This window comes from Microcebus murinus, chromosome 2, assembly GCF_040939455.1.
Source record: "Microcebus murinus isolate Inina chromosome 2, M.murinus_Inina_mat1.0, whole genome shotgun sequence".
NCBI lineage: Eukaryota > Metazoa > Chordata > Mammalia > Primates > Cheirogaleidae > Microcebus > Microcebus murinus.
Window position 1 is genome coordinate 83,372,787 of NC_134105.1, and position 17,116 is coordinate 83,389,902.

Sequence of the window (17,116 nt, forward strand, 5' to 3'; positions counted from 1 at the left end):
AAATCTATATTTTCATGTTCACCACTCACCCTGTAGTATGACCTGACATTAATACACTGATATGATTAGCATTTTTCTCTTTTCATAGTTTTTTCTTTGCATTGCATAGAAGTTGATATATAGCTTAAACACTGTAACCCTGATAGTTATATATTAGAAGGTTTAAAAATATAATATTGTAGGCTCTTTCTTCTGACTCTATTCTTTCATTTATTTTAAATACATATATGCCACATACCAATCATGTATTATAAACCAATAGGAGGTACTAGAAAATTAAACACATTGACCTAAATTTTCCAATATTTAAAAAGGTACTGAAGTTCATCATTAAACAATGATGTGACACAAATAATGTCAATAAAAATCACATACATTTCCTATGTCTCAAAAGAATCATTTTACCTGAAATTACCACACTTTTTATTTGCATTTTAAAATTAAACTTTATAGTTAAAAAATGTAAATATGACAGAAACTGCTTAGATGTATTAGTAAATTATAAGATTATATAAGAAACCATCACAGTTTATTAGTTCACATTAAATCCTCCTGGACATGGGAAGTATTCCATAATACTATTTAGAGATCAATTTTCCCAAAAGTGTTCTATAATAAACTAAAATATATTGCCATTAATAATACTATGTTTACTTAATATAGTTCTCTACACACACATACACAAATAATACAAATAAAATAAACGTAAGCATCTCAAGGCTCAAGATTTAGATGGGCATTATTGAAAAATGTGAGTATTTCATGTTTGAACAATGAATAACATCAAATTGAGAATGACATGGACAAAGACAACATAAACCAATAACCTGGAGTTTTAGGAATTTCATAGTTAATTTCATCAAATCAAGCATCTAACAAGCCTACTGGTACTACCTTTTCATAAAATAGAAACCTAGGCCAGGTATGGTAACTTATGCCTACAATCCTAGCATTCTGGGAAGCCGGGGGGGGGGGCAGGAGGGGGAATTGCTTGGAGTTCAAGACCAGCCTATACAACATAGCAAGCCCTGTCTCTACAAAAAAATTTAAAAATTAACTGGGCATGGTGGTCTGCACCTGTAGTCCCAGCTACTCAGGAGGCTGAGGCAGGAGGACCGCTTGAGCCCAGAAGTTTGGGGTTGCAGTGAACTATGATGACACCACTGCATTCTAGCCCAGGGAACAGAGCAAGATCCCGTCTAAAAAAAAAAAATGAAAAGAAAAGAAAAGAAAATAGAAAGCTAATGAACAAATGTAAATGCACTTTCTTACAACTCTATGAAAACACTAGTTTAAAAAATCAATTGCATAATAAAATTCATAATTGTAAAGATTAAGAAAAAATACATAGTAAAAATATTATGAAGTAGAATACAGATAAAATGCGCCCTCAATTAAAATCAATTGTATTCACATCCAATAGTTGACTATTTATACTTTTTTTCAGACAGAGTCTCACTCTGTTGCCCGAGCTAGAGTGTCATGGCATCAGCCTAGCTCACAGCAACCTCAAACTCCTGGGCTCAAGCAATCCTTCTATCTCAGCCTCCCAGCTACTTGGGAGGCTGAGATAGAAGGATTATATATATATTATACATAATATATATATTATGTGTAATATATATATTATATATAATTATATATATAAAATATATATTTATATATATATAAATAATATATATATTTTTTTGGCCAATTAATTTCTTTCTATTTTTAGTAGAGATGGGGTCTTGCTCTTGCTCAGACTAGTGTTGAACTCCTGAGCTCAAATGATCCACCCAACCTCAGCCTCTCAAAGTGCTAGGATTACAGGTATGCCATTGTTGATTATTTATACTTTTAATACTGCCTTATTTAGGGATTATAAGAAATATAGTTGACCGTGAACAAGGGTTTGAACTGTGAAAGTCCATTTTCATGCACATTTTTTAAAATAAATATACTGGAATTTTTTAGATTCTAATATGATTCAAAAAAGCTATTATATGATAACTTAAGCTATTATATGATAACTTATGATAGCTATTATATGATAGCTTATAAAAAAGCTATTATATGAAAGTTATTATATGATAACTTAAAGCAAAAGGAAGGTGAAGAGATCTAAAACTGGAGACTTTAATGCAGCAAAGGATGGTTTGATAATTTTAGAAAGAGGTTTGGCCTAAAAGTCAAGATAACAGAAGCAGCTTCCACTGGCCAAGAGGCAACAGACAAGTCCCAAGACACCATTAAGGAAATCATTGAGGAGAAAAGATATCTGCTTGAACAAGTTTGTAATGCAGACAAAAGTGCCCTCTTCTGGGAAAATGCCTCAAAGCACATTAATTATTGTAAGGAAGAGAAGTGAGCATCAGGATTTAAGGAAGGAAGGGATACACTATTGTTTTGTGCAAATTCGGTCAGGCTTATGATCAGGACTCTCCTTATCTATAAATTTGCAAACCCTGGAGCTCTGAAGGGAAAAGATAAGCACCAGCTGCCAGTCTTTCAATTGTACAAAAAGAAAGCATGGACCATAATGTCCCTTTTTCTGCATTGGTTTTTATCAATTCTTTGTCCCTGAAGTCAGAAAGTTATCTTGCCAGTAAGAAACTGCCTTTTCAAGTTCTTTTAATATTGTACAAAGCCCCCGGCCATAGAGAACCCGTTGAGTTCAACTTCGAAGGTATTGAAGTGGTCTACTTGTCCCCAAATATAAGACCTCTATTTCAGCTTCCAGATTAGGGAATCATAAAGTCCTTTAAGTCTCATTACACACAGTACTCTAAGGAAAGGATTGTCAACCGCTATGTAAGAATACCCTGATAGAAAGAACACCAAGAAAGTCTGGAAAGATTACACCATTGAAGATGCCAGAAAAAGACATGAAAGCCATCAAGCCTGAAACAATAAATTCCTGCTAGAGAAAACTGTGTCCAGATACCGTGCACGAATTCTCAAGTTTTATGACAGAAAAGAAATCACGAAAAAGATTGCTAATATCGCAAACAAGAGGGGTGGGGGACAAAGGGTTTCAAGATATGAATCTTGAAGAAATTCAAGAGCTAATAGACACCACACCACAAGATTGAACAGAAGACAAATTGATGGAACTGAGTGCTTCCGTACCAGTGGAAGAAGATGAGGAAGAAGACATAGAAGCAGCAATGCTAGAACACAAATTGACATTAGACAATAAGGCAGAAGGGTTCTGATTATTCAATATGGTTTTTGACTTCTTTTACAACATGTGCCTTTCTATAATAAGGGCACTGAAATTAAAGAAAACAGGAGGAAAATAATTGATACCATATGGAAACATTTTTAGAAAGATGAAAAAGCAAAAAGCTTCAGACAGAAATTATGGTGTATTTCCATAACATTATACTAACTGTGCCTGCCTCTCCTGCCTCCTCTTCCATCTTGTCTACCTCTTCCTCCTCTGCCACCTCTGAGACAAGAATACTAACCCCTCCTCTCCCTCAGCCTACGGGACATAAAGATCGTGAAGATGAAGACTTTTATTATGATCTACTTCCACTTAATGAATGGAACAATAAATATACTTTCTCTTCCTTTTCACTTCTTAATAACATTTTCTGCTCTCTAGCTTACTTCATTATAAGAATACAATATATATACATATAACCTACAAAATATGTGTTGATCAACTGTTTATGTTATCAGTAAAGATTCCAGTCAACAGTAAGCTATTAGTAGTTAAGTTTTGGGGGCAGTCAAAAGTTATACACAAATTCTCAAGTGTGTGTGGTTGGTTCCTATAACCTTCACCTTGTTTGAAGGACAAATGTACATAAAATTAAGGCTCCTGAATTTAGCCTTGATTAAGAACAACAAATAAATTTTATTTGAACATTAACTTATTTATACATTTTCTTGACAATATCTAGGCTATAATTGCTTTCTAGTTCTGCAGCTGGGAATATCTTTCATCTACTTCCTACATAACCATCACCATTGCTCTCTTAAACCAATGAAACAAAGTGTAAACTCCCATTACCATTTCTACACAGGTATAATCTGTTAGAACATCTGGATCAATATCCATAGTGTCCATCAAATAAGAAAAATGCTTTGTTTTGTGGGATTTGACGGTCATATCAACTATTTGCAAATAGGCAAAATAAAATGAAAAACTATGGGAATCATCGGATATATCTGTCCTAGATGCTATTAACATCTGAAAGCTTAAAGAATTGTCTAATTCTCCAAACTTATCTAATTCTACATTTTATATAAAGCATTAAAACAAAATCTGTATCTTTAATTTAAATGCATCATTATTTTCTAGACATGACAAGTATTTGATTAGTGCTAAGGAGAAAAATAAATCACGAAAAGAGCATAGAAAGGGTTGCAGAGGCATGGATTATAATATTAAAGAAAAAGAACAGAAAAGGCCTTAATAAGAAAATGATATTTGGGCAAAATCTGGAAAGTCAAAGGCGGCTCCTCTATCCTGATCTTTTTTGCAGAATATGATTATAAGCAAAAGGAACAATAAGTGCAAAGAACAACAGTTGGCCCAAAATGTTGAAGGAAATGCAAGGAGACAAATATATCTTCAGCAAAGGGACTAAGAGGGATATAAAAGACGAAATCAGAGAAGTAAAGGTAGGGTATATTGAAAGCAAATTGTATAGGTCCTGCGGGATCTTCAATGAGGCTGTATTTTATTCCAAATGAAATGGAAAACCATTGGAATGTTAAGAGGAGAAGGGTGGTGTGAACCAACTTACTTTTTTGGCTTTAACTTTTTAGAGCAGTTTTAGGTCCACAACAAATTTGAGAGGAAGGTGAAGAGATTTCCCATCCAACTTATTTTTTCAGACCACTGGGGCTGCTATTGAGAACAGACTATAGGAGTACTGGAGTGGAATCAGATGCAATCCTCCAAATGTAAAATGTTGCTGTCTTGGACTGAGAAATGAAGTACTGGGACAGATTCTGAACATATTCTGAATGTAGGACAGGAGTTGCTGATGGGTTGAATATGGAGTAGGAAAGAAAAGGAATCAAAGCTGACTCCAAGGTTTTTAGCTTGAAATCATGATCGATTTTGTTGTCATTAAGCGAGATGAAGACTGTGCAAGGAACAGTATTCAGGAGGAAAGTTCTGCCATTCAGTTTTGGGCATACTAAATTTGAGATGACTTAATAAATGTCGTTAGGAATTTTCAAATAGGCAGTCAAGTATCCAAGTATGGAGTTCAGGAGAAATGTGGGCTAGAAATAAAACTTTAGGAGTTGACAGCCTACTAATGTTATTCAAAACTATAATTAATTAATGACATGATTACTTTAAAACTCTATTTGATATAACTTCCATCCAGAGACAACTTTAAGAATTAAAAAGTAACAACAATTTGTCCTCTCAAATAATCAAAATAGAGATCACAGTCTAATATATTAATCCTCAGAAACAAAAATCATTATTCTTGTTCTAAAAGATGTTATGATTTGGGTGATAACAAGAACAATCACCTAAGGTTTAGAAATGTTAAGTTACTACTTTGTCTTACAGCAAATTTTATAAATACATAGACACATTTGCTTCAGGTACGATCTTATAAAATAAAAAGAATATTTATGTATATATTTTCCAAGTCTATGATGACCATAACTCCATCTACTGTGTGTCCCCAAAAATAGGACCCACCCATAAAATAAGCCCTAGCAGGATTCCTAAGCATTTGCTCAATATAAGCCCTACCCCAAAATTAAGACCTAGTGATGGGCATAGCTACCCAGCATATCTGCACAACCCATGCATTTCATCGCAGAGCGGTAAAGAAGATGTGCAGCCCTTCTTATCTGCCCCATGAGAGCTCTATTGTTTTACATGAGAGATTGGGGCCAATGGTTCTAAAGGAAATAGAGTCGCAAGAAATTCAGGATGGAATTTGGGGTTTGGAGAGTTATGATGATGTTCCAGAAGAAGACGACTTAACTATATTTGAATAAATGTAGATTGTTGTACTGTAGTTAAAAAAAAATAACACACCCCCTGAAAATAAGCCCTAGGGTGTCTTCTTGAGGAAAAATAAATATAAGATCCTATCTTATTTTCGGGGAAACACAGTAAAGTATAACTTTAAAAAACTGCTTTTCCTACTTTCATTAGAGCATCAACATATTTTATGACAAACATTTCAGTTTGTATGCACAGTGTGCTTTAGGATGTTATGCAAAACCAACTGCCCCAGTCTTCATGGTTGAAGAGAGATAATTCTAGAAGAGATAATATATAGATTCTGAATAAAAAACAACCTTTAGCAGAGGGGCAGAGTGCTTAGGGTGGAGGTCACAGCCTTGCTTCCAGGTAAAATGGAGACTGATATTTTCAGGAAATCACAATAATATCAGCAGAAATAGGTTCAAATAGGTTCATACTTCTGTAGACATTGACAGTAATGGGTAAGCATAACCACATATCACTTGTCAGGTTGTTAGGTTATAGACAAGTTATTAGAGCTGTCACAAATGCCCTTACTTCATTCAACAAAGATTTTTTTCAAATGCCTACTATGTGACAGGCTCTGTTCTAGATGCTCTGGACACACTAAATAAAACAGATAAAGATATCTGTCCTAGTGATTTTAATGTGACTAAAATATACAATGGATAGGAATAAAATATAAAAACTATATAACTTTGTTCAAAACAATTCTACAACTACTCTCTATTAATATCATTAAGTACTTGAAGCTTTATACAATTCTCGTTTGAAGATGATACTTCATAATATAATAACGCTAATATAATATACAAATTACTTTCTAAGAAAGAATGAGTTTATTAAAATAATCATAAAGCAATAGACAGGCCACTACTTCTACAGTTGTTAAGCAAAGCCAGACAATCCCCAATAGCACAGAAAACTGAGATTAAAAGTTCAATAATGAATACGTGACAGGAATATTTCCACTTATTACTTTTACAGATTATAATTCTTACATTAAATTTGTCTTTCTTGTTCAGCAAGAAAAAAAAGAAAAGTGAAACAATGATTTATGCTTCGGTCAAAACAAAAATACCACTACCTATCTTAAAGCAGAACACAATTTGAGAGGTAATATAATTAATCATGAGCTGCAAATATTCAGAGACATCTCTGGAGAGAACATGCAAAATGTTTTCCAGAAGAAAAAGCTAAACTCCAACTTATTTACATTTAGAGTAAGTTGAAAAGGGGCAGGGGGAGCTAATCACTACTAACAACATGACATGAGGAGGTCCTCAAACTTTCATTTCACACCATTCCAAGTTAACTAGATTTTAATCTTGTTCCAGTCTGCTGGGTAAAGGCAGAGGATAAACTGATCATCAAAATAGTGACTACATCAGATACTGTGCATTCTGACACCATGGTTAGACACTGGGAACACAAATAAAACTACATTACAGTTACTACCTTCCTAGCATTTCCTGGACCTAGAGGAAGACTAACATATACATGAGTACTTTTTAAAATAATGATAATGTTTTTTGTTGTTGTTGTTTTTTGCAAACCACATGCCTTTTAGTAACGTTCTCCCAGTTGAGTACATTCCAAACAGCTTTTAGGTAATCAGGTCTAACATTTTTATAATGAAGGAAATAAGCGAATTCCCATACATCAGTCTCCAAAAGTGGAATCAGACCTGATGTTCCTTGCAATGGATCCTAATTAGAACAAGCAGTGATCTGTCAGGGTCCTCGTTACTTAATGTAATCAAGACAACCCGAATTGAAACCTTGAACGCCAATGGATACACCTGTCAACTTCTCCTTAAATTAGTCAAAGGAACCAAAGCCCAAGGGATGGCTTCCAGCAATTCCCCTTTGAGTTCTCCACCACCACTGAAGCTTAGGCTTGTCTATAACATGGTAAGAGTGATGTGGCCTCCATCATTGAACTTCAGTGCAATCTGAAGAGCCACTTGAATTATAACACCACCCTTGGCCAGGGCCTCTTTATATTTTTCCTTGGTAGCACTCAAGTTTTTCACACAATTGATGCAGCTAAATGATTCGTGTATTAATATTAGGCACCATAATCATAGCACAAATCTAGAAGGCTCTGTAGAAACATTAGAACACCCAAGAAAGTAAATATGAGCAAGTGATCAAAAACAACGGCTCTGGAGCAAGATTGTCTGTGTTTGCATTCTGGGTCTAACACTTCCTCACTGTGTGACTTTGGGCAAGATAGTTAATTTCTCTGTTTTTCAGTTTTCTCGTGAATAAAAGAAGTATTTTGATATCAGCTTACTTCCAGGACAATTATCACAATGAAATAAGATTCTATATTAAAAGTGCTTACAACAGAACCTGGTACATACTAAGCATGCACTTAGTATTAGCCCTCACTATTGTATCTGCCTGAACATACAAGGGAAAGTTTTATGGAACTGTGACATTTGAGTTAAATTCTGAAGGATGGGGTACAAGAAGGTGTTTCTTAGATGGACGAGGAGAGAACAGACATTCCAGGGAAAGTGTTCAAAGATAGGTGAGAATACAGGCAAGAGGCTTAACATGAAGTGCAGGGTACATGGGAGGAGGGCTGAGGAGGTGAGAAATGGCTGGTCATGAGCCTGGACATACAGAGGGGGCCACATCCTGAAAGGCACTCTACATCATGCTAAGCCATTTAGATCACACATGTATCCTCAAAGCCACTGAAGTACTGCCAAAACTCATTAGCATTCAAAAGGAAGAGTGAACACTAGTAGTAGGCAATGCTCCACTGTGAGACTCCAGTCCAAAGAGAGGAATAAAGGAAAGATGTCACTTTAATATTTATGGCTCTTCTTTTTCTGCAAACCTCTCTAAGAGCACCAAGTATGAAAGTGCACTAGAGTTCTCATTAGCCTTGTCAAGGATTGCAACTACAGATCTTTCTGGCAGCCATCCTTTCAGGAAGTCGTATGTGAAAATCTGTATGAGGAAGGAAAGCCAACTACCTCACACAGTCTAAGGTTCACTCCTTTAAGCCCGGATGTCAGTTTACCAGCCACACAGAGGAAGGAAGCTTCCACTGATACTCTGTGCGCTCAAGTTCTATGAATAGGGACCTTCATTTACCTGTACAGTACAGGGCCATTCAAGAGCAATTAAATTTGGTTAAAATAAGAAAGAATTGCTTTTTAAGAAAAAAAAAAAAAAAGAAGGTTTGAGGGAATTGCAAAAGTTGATTGTGCTAAAGCACTTTTACACAGGTTTGTTTTAGTTCTCAATTGTCAAGTCGTATTTAAGCTGGTCTCTTACTCTGAAATATGATAACCTTTCCTTTCTCTGAGTTCTTTCTCCTAAATTAATAGCACTGTCTCTAATTCCATGCGCAGCAAGCAAAGAGTTTATTTTACCAGATAACAGTAGGTCTGGTGATCAGCCAATGTCTAAAGAACCACTAGCCAACTCAGTAGTAGGCCAAAGACTGCAACTGATAAATAGATATTACTCAGTAAATCACTTTAAAATTGTCTTTCATCTTCTCTACGAGCTAATATTATTCATGTTGAGTTCTGACACATCTGAAAGTAGGCAGAAAAAAAAAGATACTTGCCTATAAAAATAAAATCACCTAGGGTTTTGAAAGAAGAAGAAATAAATATTGTAGATATATTCTAATACATAATAGAAGATAGTTCAAAATTTTAGAAAAAAGAAAACCTCCAGGTTTTGAATTAAGTTACAAGAGAAATTAGAGAAAAAAATGTCTAAAACTAGAGTATACTAAAAATCACTCTGAAAATTGCATTCTTCAGTGAGAATTTAGGGAACATTGCAACTCTTTATAACATCTGTATAAATCTGTATATATGTCTCTTTCTTCTTTGCTAAGGAACAAAACATCAATGGTAAAAAAAAAAAAAAAAAAAAAAAGTTTGGTTTCCTCTCACCACTCCTAGCTCAGGTCACATTTCCCCAGTATTAAATGAAGGAAGTGGAGGAGTAAAAGCAGAAATGCAGACGAGCTTTCAGTCCCTGTTTTGCAGTTGCCTTGAAGTCCTAAGGATTACACCAATTGCCCTTAATTACTTCTCCAAAGGCAGGGAGGAAAGAAAAATTTATTTAGGATCCAGTAAAATTCTGGCTTTTAAATACGTAAACATAATCATTAACAATTACACAAAATGATGGGGATGGCTCAGTATTTATAAAACTCCATGTCTATATAAATTGTTGGAGGTAATCCTAAGCATAAAAATTAATGATAAATGCTTCCATGATATCTTCTTCACGACTCTAAGAACATGGATTGCTTTTCCCTAAAGATAAAAATACTCTTAACTTGGTATAAATAGTACACTTGAAGATTGGACTTCTAGAAATAAATGTTGAGATACAAAATTGAATTTTTCCTCCCTTACATCCTCACTATTTCACATGTGGTAATAAAATTTGTCACGGATATCATGGTAATCCATTAACATTGAGCATTTCCTATAAATTAACTGTCCATTTATTCCTGAGGTAAAAAGTATTTATGTAGTTTCAGATGCTTTGACAATCCAAAATAACAATTTTAATTAGAATTTGCACTACTAAGTTCTCTTTCTTTTTCTCAAGTTTGCCACTTATTTGGAAAAAGATTCTTAAACAACACGCATGAAGTGTGTGTCATAATGATTACCTGACTTACTAGTCAAAACCACATTGTATATGATATATATCATCCAATTAATTAAATTAACATAAAAATATCAGAAATTTGTCATTATTTTCCTTATTTGAAATAAATATATAATATTCTTAGCTTCTTAAAAATCCAAAGTTGACCCTGGTCTTCCACCAACAACCTTAGAGAGAATATAAAAGTACATTCTTAATCCAGCAACAAATGCAAAAAAAAAATAATTGGAAATTATTATGCTTTCTACTCAGATGCAGATAATCTTATAGAATCACATAATTAAGTATACAAATGATCAAAAATTACCTTTCTCCAAATTTAGGACACTGAAAAATTTTTAAATACATTCTATAACCCTATTTGTTATACAGGTTTTTTTAAATCAAGAATTTTCACTTAGTCTGCCTTCTCACTAATCTAAACTCCAGTACATACACAGTTAAGTACTATCTGGTAATTTCATCAAGTCTCAGACTTCTATTCTTTAAAGATTTTTTAATCACTATCACAGTCTCACTCAGAAAAAGTTGTGAATACCCTAAGGATATTATTAGGTTTTTATGAGAGTATTCAGCTAACAACTTTCTATGCCTTAGTTTCTTCATTTACCAAGTGAGAAGGCAGAATCGATTAGCAATTTCTATCCTGTTTAGCACTAGCATTCTCTTTTTAAAAAATTCATCTAAACATCTTCTTTTCATTTAAAAACTCAGCTTTTTATTACACACTCTCTACTAAGCTTAATTTGAGTCCTTGTTATCATTAAATAGGCAGCGACTCAACAAATTAGCCATAGTAAAGAGAATTTACTTCAGAGAGAATATTTTTAGAAAGGTGACTATTTATTCATTTTTGTCAGATAGAAATCCAACACACAAATTTGAAAAGAGGTGATGTATGACTCACTGTACTTTATTGATAACGTTACTTGTACACCAATGTGGTCCTTCTATTTCAGTCACAAATTGAGAGAGGGATAGAATCTAAAATGTGTAATTCATTTATAAGTAATCATACTACATAAATACATTTCTCATTTTGCAACTTCATAATTTTGTTTAAAAGTATGCAGATACCTTTTAGAGAGTAACTTTTATAAAGTAGCCCCTCAGTACTAACTGTGAAACAAATTATCACTTTAAGATATTAATAAACTTAATTTCAAAACTAATAGGCAACTAAGTGAAAGAATCTATAGTAAACTGATTATATATGTGCCACCCAAACTGAGGCTATGTGTACAAAGCCCACAGGAAGGTGTTTCTCATGAGCAACTTATTATTCTTCATTGTTTCCCTCCTACAGACTTTGTCAATTTTGAATTTAAAAAAACGGAAAGACACAGTATTAATAATCTTAGGAAACACTTCATTTGTTATCAGAAGCATATCTGGTCTTTTAACTGATTTCTGATTAAATGACCAAAGGGACAGATTTGATCACTTTGAAAGGTTGGATTAGCACATACTCTGGAAGCCAGCACCATTTCACCTGCTGATCCCGGGCACTCAAAACAACACTCCTGCAGGGCTTACTACAGATTGCTGACTAGCTTACAAAGTTCCTCCCAAAACCGAGCAATAATTTGCAAGACACAGTACTGGCTTAACTGGCGAAGGCTGAATATCATTTTAATTAATAAAAGGACAATTCAATTAGATGCTATTTTTCTTAATTTTCAATTATAGCTAACTTTTACTTAAACTATTACTAAAATCACTTATATAAAACCATCTATTTTAACAGGATCATAGTGTAGTCACGATACATTCCAGGTAAATCCCAGGTGCTATGTGTAGTCCTATGTTTGGACTAACTGCCAAACAAACAAAAATCTATAAATTCCTGAGGTAAATCATTTATGTTAACCATTGGCAAATATACAAAACATAAAACTGAAGTTAATGTAATTAAATATTTATAAAAATTACACCTAAACTTTTTATTCTAAATCATAGTAAAAGTTGAAAAATGTTTAAAAAGTACAGTAAATACTTCCAAATTATAGTTTGAATTTTCAAAGTACAATATGATTGTGTTGTCATAAATCTTTATATTTACATCTAAGAACTTTTCTCTGTATTATATTCTTTAGAGTCTAACTTTATTATTAATCCTGAAATTTTTAAGGCTTTAATGTTTTAATTTTATATGAAAATAGGCTCTATCTTAAATTATCTTTGGGTTTAGCAACCAAATCATACCACTGCACCTCAGTGAAATCAACATCATATTATCATGCTGGGATATAATACCTTTATTTAGAAACTGATATAATATACCACTCATTACTTCAACTACAAATCTAAAGGCTAGTATTAGAACTGGACACTGGGTTTGTTTTTCCCTCATGTGGTGATTCACGCCTTGAAAGCCAGTGTTCTTGTTTTAAGCACTAATACACTATTATTTCCTATTTGAAGTTTATTAGGAGACAGAAATGTCTACAAAAGTAGGTTTAAATAAACATGTGGCCTCCCATTAAGCAAGAAGCACCAAAGCAACTTGATAAAACAAATACCCAAATCTTACAATACTCGCATATCTAAACTATCGTATGACTTTCAAAACTTTTCATCAGAAAAAACAAGCAGAAACCCAACAACAACTGATCCTTACACTTTGCTATTTCTCATATCACTTGGCTTTATAACAACAGCCAAAGTTATTTTTTCACCATTTTTTGATGCAGTACTGAGATGTTTATTTAGAAGTGTTTCAAGTACGTAGCTAGATTGAAAATAGAACATTATGCATTAGAAATGTAGAAATTTAATTTTTTATATTCTTAGAGCTTTACGGAAAGGTCCAACATAAATATCTTCAGCAAAATAATCCCTGAATTCATACAATGGTGTCACTTGAGCTTATATTTCATCTGTCACTGAAAAAAAAATCTGTTTCCGTATTTTTAAATAAATAGCCGCCATTACAATGCTCTTGTCTATGTGAGTGTGCCTGTGACATGCTGAAAAAGAAACGGTATATCCATCCTTCCTTCATCAGGTGTCTTTTTCCAGTATCACGGTAGTTAGAGGGACATTTAAGAGGCCCCATGCACTATTTGCAGAAGCCTGAATCCCAAATAATAAATAAAACCAGCAGAGGGCAGAACTGCTGACAGAATTGAGCGATCCAACCGGTGACCAGGTACCAAAGGTAAAACGCAAACTTTCTGATGGACCCACTCTCCAATACTTTCTTATTTGTCCTTGAAAATGTGAGAATGAACGACTCAACGTCATTAACACAGCTCATTTCGAAATTCAAATACGGTCCTCATGAAGCTCTGACTGTATTCACCAGGAAAAATCACCGGAGGAATTGCCTAGCAGCGCTGCCTGCTACTCTGGAAGGCGAAAGCCACTAAGCGAGTGGAGGGGACACACACCTGGTCGCAGAGGGCGGCCTCTGGGAGGACCAACTCCCATTAGAGAACTCGGACCTTGGCATCTAGACCCTGGGCCAGACTCAGGTTTCTGCTAAAGCCGGCGCCTGTGGGAGGGACAGGTTTTTTTCTCCCATAGCCTGTCTTTCCCACCCACCCCCGTCTTGTCCCCCCAGCTTCTCTCTGCACTCCCGACGAAGCTCGCTTTCCACTCCAAGTTGCCTGGGCTCCCTGCACCCCAAGGGCGTCCGCCTGCCAGCCGTGTCTACAGCACCTAACGGACCGCTCCGGCCGGACGTCTTTTCGGGAAAGGGCGGGGGAAGAGGAGGGAGGAGGCGGAGGGGAGGGGAGAAGTCGCTCTCCCTCCCTGGGTACTGACAGGGCTGCAGACTTCCAAGCAGGTCTGGTCATTGAATATTTGGTGGTGCCACGTAGGAACTTTCCTTACCTCTCTCCTCCCGCCCCACCCCTCGCCCCCTCCCCTTCCCTCCCAAACCCTATTCCTCCGCCCCCACCCCATTTGCTGGGCGACTTTCATCATTCTCCAAGTGAACTGCACGTCCAACCTGCAAGAAGAAATGGGGAGGAGGGGGCGACTCGTAGAGGAGAGGAGGGGACTAAACTTCACGGGAAGGTGTTCTCCCTACCTTGAACACTTTCCTAATAATCTGACAATTTCTGTCCACTTAAAACTGCTTAAAAAGCCAAACCCCCTCCCCCCCCCACACACACACAAAGTGTTCTTAATCGTCTAGATTCATCCCCCTGGTTTCTCTTATATCCCCAAAAGCAAAACAGCCTGTTTCTCACTTTGTTGCAGACAAAGAACTTTATCAAGGTTCATTTTATACCCTTTCTCTATATTTTCTCCTCAGCTCACCCTTAAAAAGATATTCCCATTAGTTGGAACCAGAAGAAACCAGAAGATGTGTTCAAAGGGCAGTCTGAGGACTGTTCCTCAGACAAAAGCTTTGTACAACTGCCCTTGTGTTCAAGGTAATATTTTTCCTCTTTTCAAAGAGGCTGAAAAGTGGTGAAGGGCATTTTCAGCAGGCTCTGTGCCTGACAGATCTTTTTTTCCCTGCTACCTACCTCCTCTCCCATTACTGTCCCGCCTACATCCATCTCTCTCTGTCTCTCTCCAGTTTCCACTTCCAACCTGGTAGCAGCTACAATCTGGATTTTATTTAAGGGAATTTTCCCCCCCTTGGGGGGCGGGGAGGAAGAGTAAAGAGGGGGAGGGGCGCAGGAGGAGAAAGACCGACGGCAATCTCCCACCACCCCAAATCCTTTTTTTTTTTTTTTTTTTTCCTTACCTCCTCTGACCTCTCTAGCTTGGAAGAGGAAAGTCAATGCGAGGGTTGTTACGGTGAAATCCCAGAGCCACCGTTTCGTTTTCCACCTAGAGGACCACGGCTCCATCTCCGAGCCCCGCACTCACAACTGTGAACTCAACCCACGAAATTGCGATTGCAGACCAACTTCGTCCCTTCCGAGGTACCGCCGGGGGCGTTTGCTACACAGCCATTGGGGAGGGCGAGGGGGGAAAGTCAAGGGGCTTTTTCTTTTGAATGTGATGGTTTCCTTCCTTCCTGTCTGTCGCCCCCTCCTCTGCCTCTCGCTCGGCCCCGCCGGCTGGGACCCTCCGATCCGTCCTCCGCAGGGCCCTGCCTTCAGACTGAAGGCAGAAGAGGGGCTTCGGCCAACAAGCGGAGAGCACAGCGTGCCCCTAAAGGCTTCATGCCGTCAGTGGGCCGGACGAGAGGCTCCGGGCAGCCCCCTCCCCCGCCCACTCCCCTCCCCGCGCCGCTCCCCCCACCCGCGGCCCGAAACTGACAAGCCGGCGGAGGGTCGGGCCCAATCACCTCCTCCCGGGCGGCCCCGAGCCCGCCCCTCTGCCTCCGCCGGGGAACCGGGACTCCCGGCAGGCCCAGCCCACCGTCCACCCCCCACCTCCCTACTCCTCTCCTCCCGCCTCTCCTGCCCAAGTCCCGGGGAAGAAGTGGGAGGGAGTTGCGCGGGACGCGTGCTTGGCTCCGGCGCTTTGGGAATGAAAGGAATTGCAGGAGAGCCCCGGAGCGCACGGAGTTTTCAAGGAGCTTCTGTACTTAATAAAAACAGCTACTTGTCTGCTTGCGCTCGTCTGTTAGCCTCTTGTTCGTCGGCGGGGGAGGGGAGGAGCCCAGCGTCTGATCTGCCACACCGCTGGAGTCCTGGGCTGGCAGCCGTAACCTTATCCTTGTGCAAAAATCTGCTTCGTATGGCAGACGTGGAACCAGCGGACTTCTCGCGCTGCCTACTCCGAAAAGTATTTTTATTCTCTTTTAACGTGATAATTAGAAGAAAGGAAGGAAAGGGGCATGGAAGGACCCTGGAGGTCAAAACGCATGAGTTTGTAGGGAGGCTCTTCCTGGGAGAGGTTTCTCTGTTCAATGTTTAAATTCAGCAGTAGGTTCATTCAGGGGCTTGCCTCTTACAGAGCTGAACTGTACTCTGAGGGCGGAGGAGAAAGAAATGTATGGGAGCTGACATTAAGGGGGTGAGTAATTTAATTTTAACAGCTGATTCTACCCTAATCCTGGATGAGGGAGGCAAAGGAGGGAGGAGAAGAGGCAAAGGAAAGCAGCTAGCAGAAACCTCCAAGCCGCTAGGCCCACAGCCCTGACCCTGAGACCCAAGAGCTGAAAGTGTGGTCACTCCCCAGTGAAAGTAATGAGGAGAAGCAGGTTTCTAAATTCCCTCTCTACTTACCTACCATCCTCAAAGTAATCCTCTTAAACCTGGAATATAGATTCCCAGGTCATTTTTCCACGTTAAAATTATTCCATCCTATTGACTCTTTTGTGTTCCTTAATATTTCCAATGATGTTTCCCTCAAAGGCTTTCTGGAACAGTGCCCAACAAGGTGCCAGCAAACATTAGCCACTCAGTAGAGAGATATTGAGTGAATGAATACATTTTTCTGTTGACAAAGACTGGAAGCATAGGCCAGGGCCTACTTTGAATATTTAAGACACTTAAATGCTTAGGGGTCCCCAACCAAGTATATTAGGAACATATATTCAATGCTATAGCTGCCACTAATCTTTAGGAGCCCAGTTTTC

The 17,116-nt window shown here is 37.6% G+C and overlaps 1 protein-coding gene and 1 pseudogene across 2 annotated transcripts in view; both read right to left on the reverse strand.

Annotated features, from left to right (window-relative positions):
- The window catches only part of COL11A1 (collagen type XI alpha 1 chain), a 204,631-nt gene extending 189,163 nt beyond the window's left edge, over positions 1–15,468 (reverse strand). For both annotated transcript variants that reach the window (XM_075999901.1, XM_075999900.1), the window contains exon 1: positions 15,329–15,468. In XM_075999901.1, the coding sequence (XP_075856016.1) occupies positions 15,329–15,434 (106 nt within the window). In that variant the 5' untranslated portion in view covers positions 15,435–15,468. The remainder of the gene's footprint in view (positions 1–15,328) is intronic.
- LOC109730405 (superoxide dismutase [Mn], mitochondrial pseudogene) lies at positions 7,471–13,882 on the reverse strand (annotated as a pseudogene).
- Positions 15,469–17,116: the final 1,648 nt, after the last annotated feature.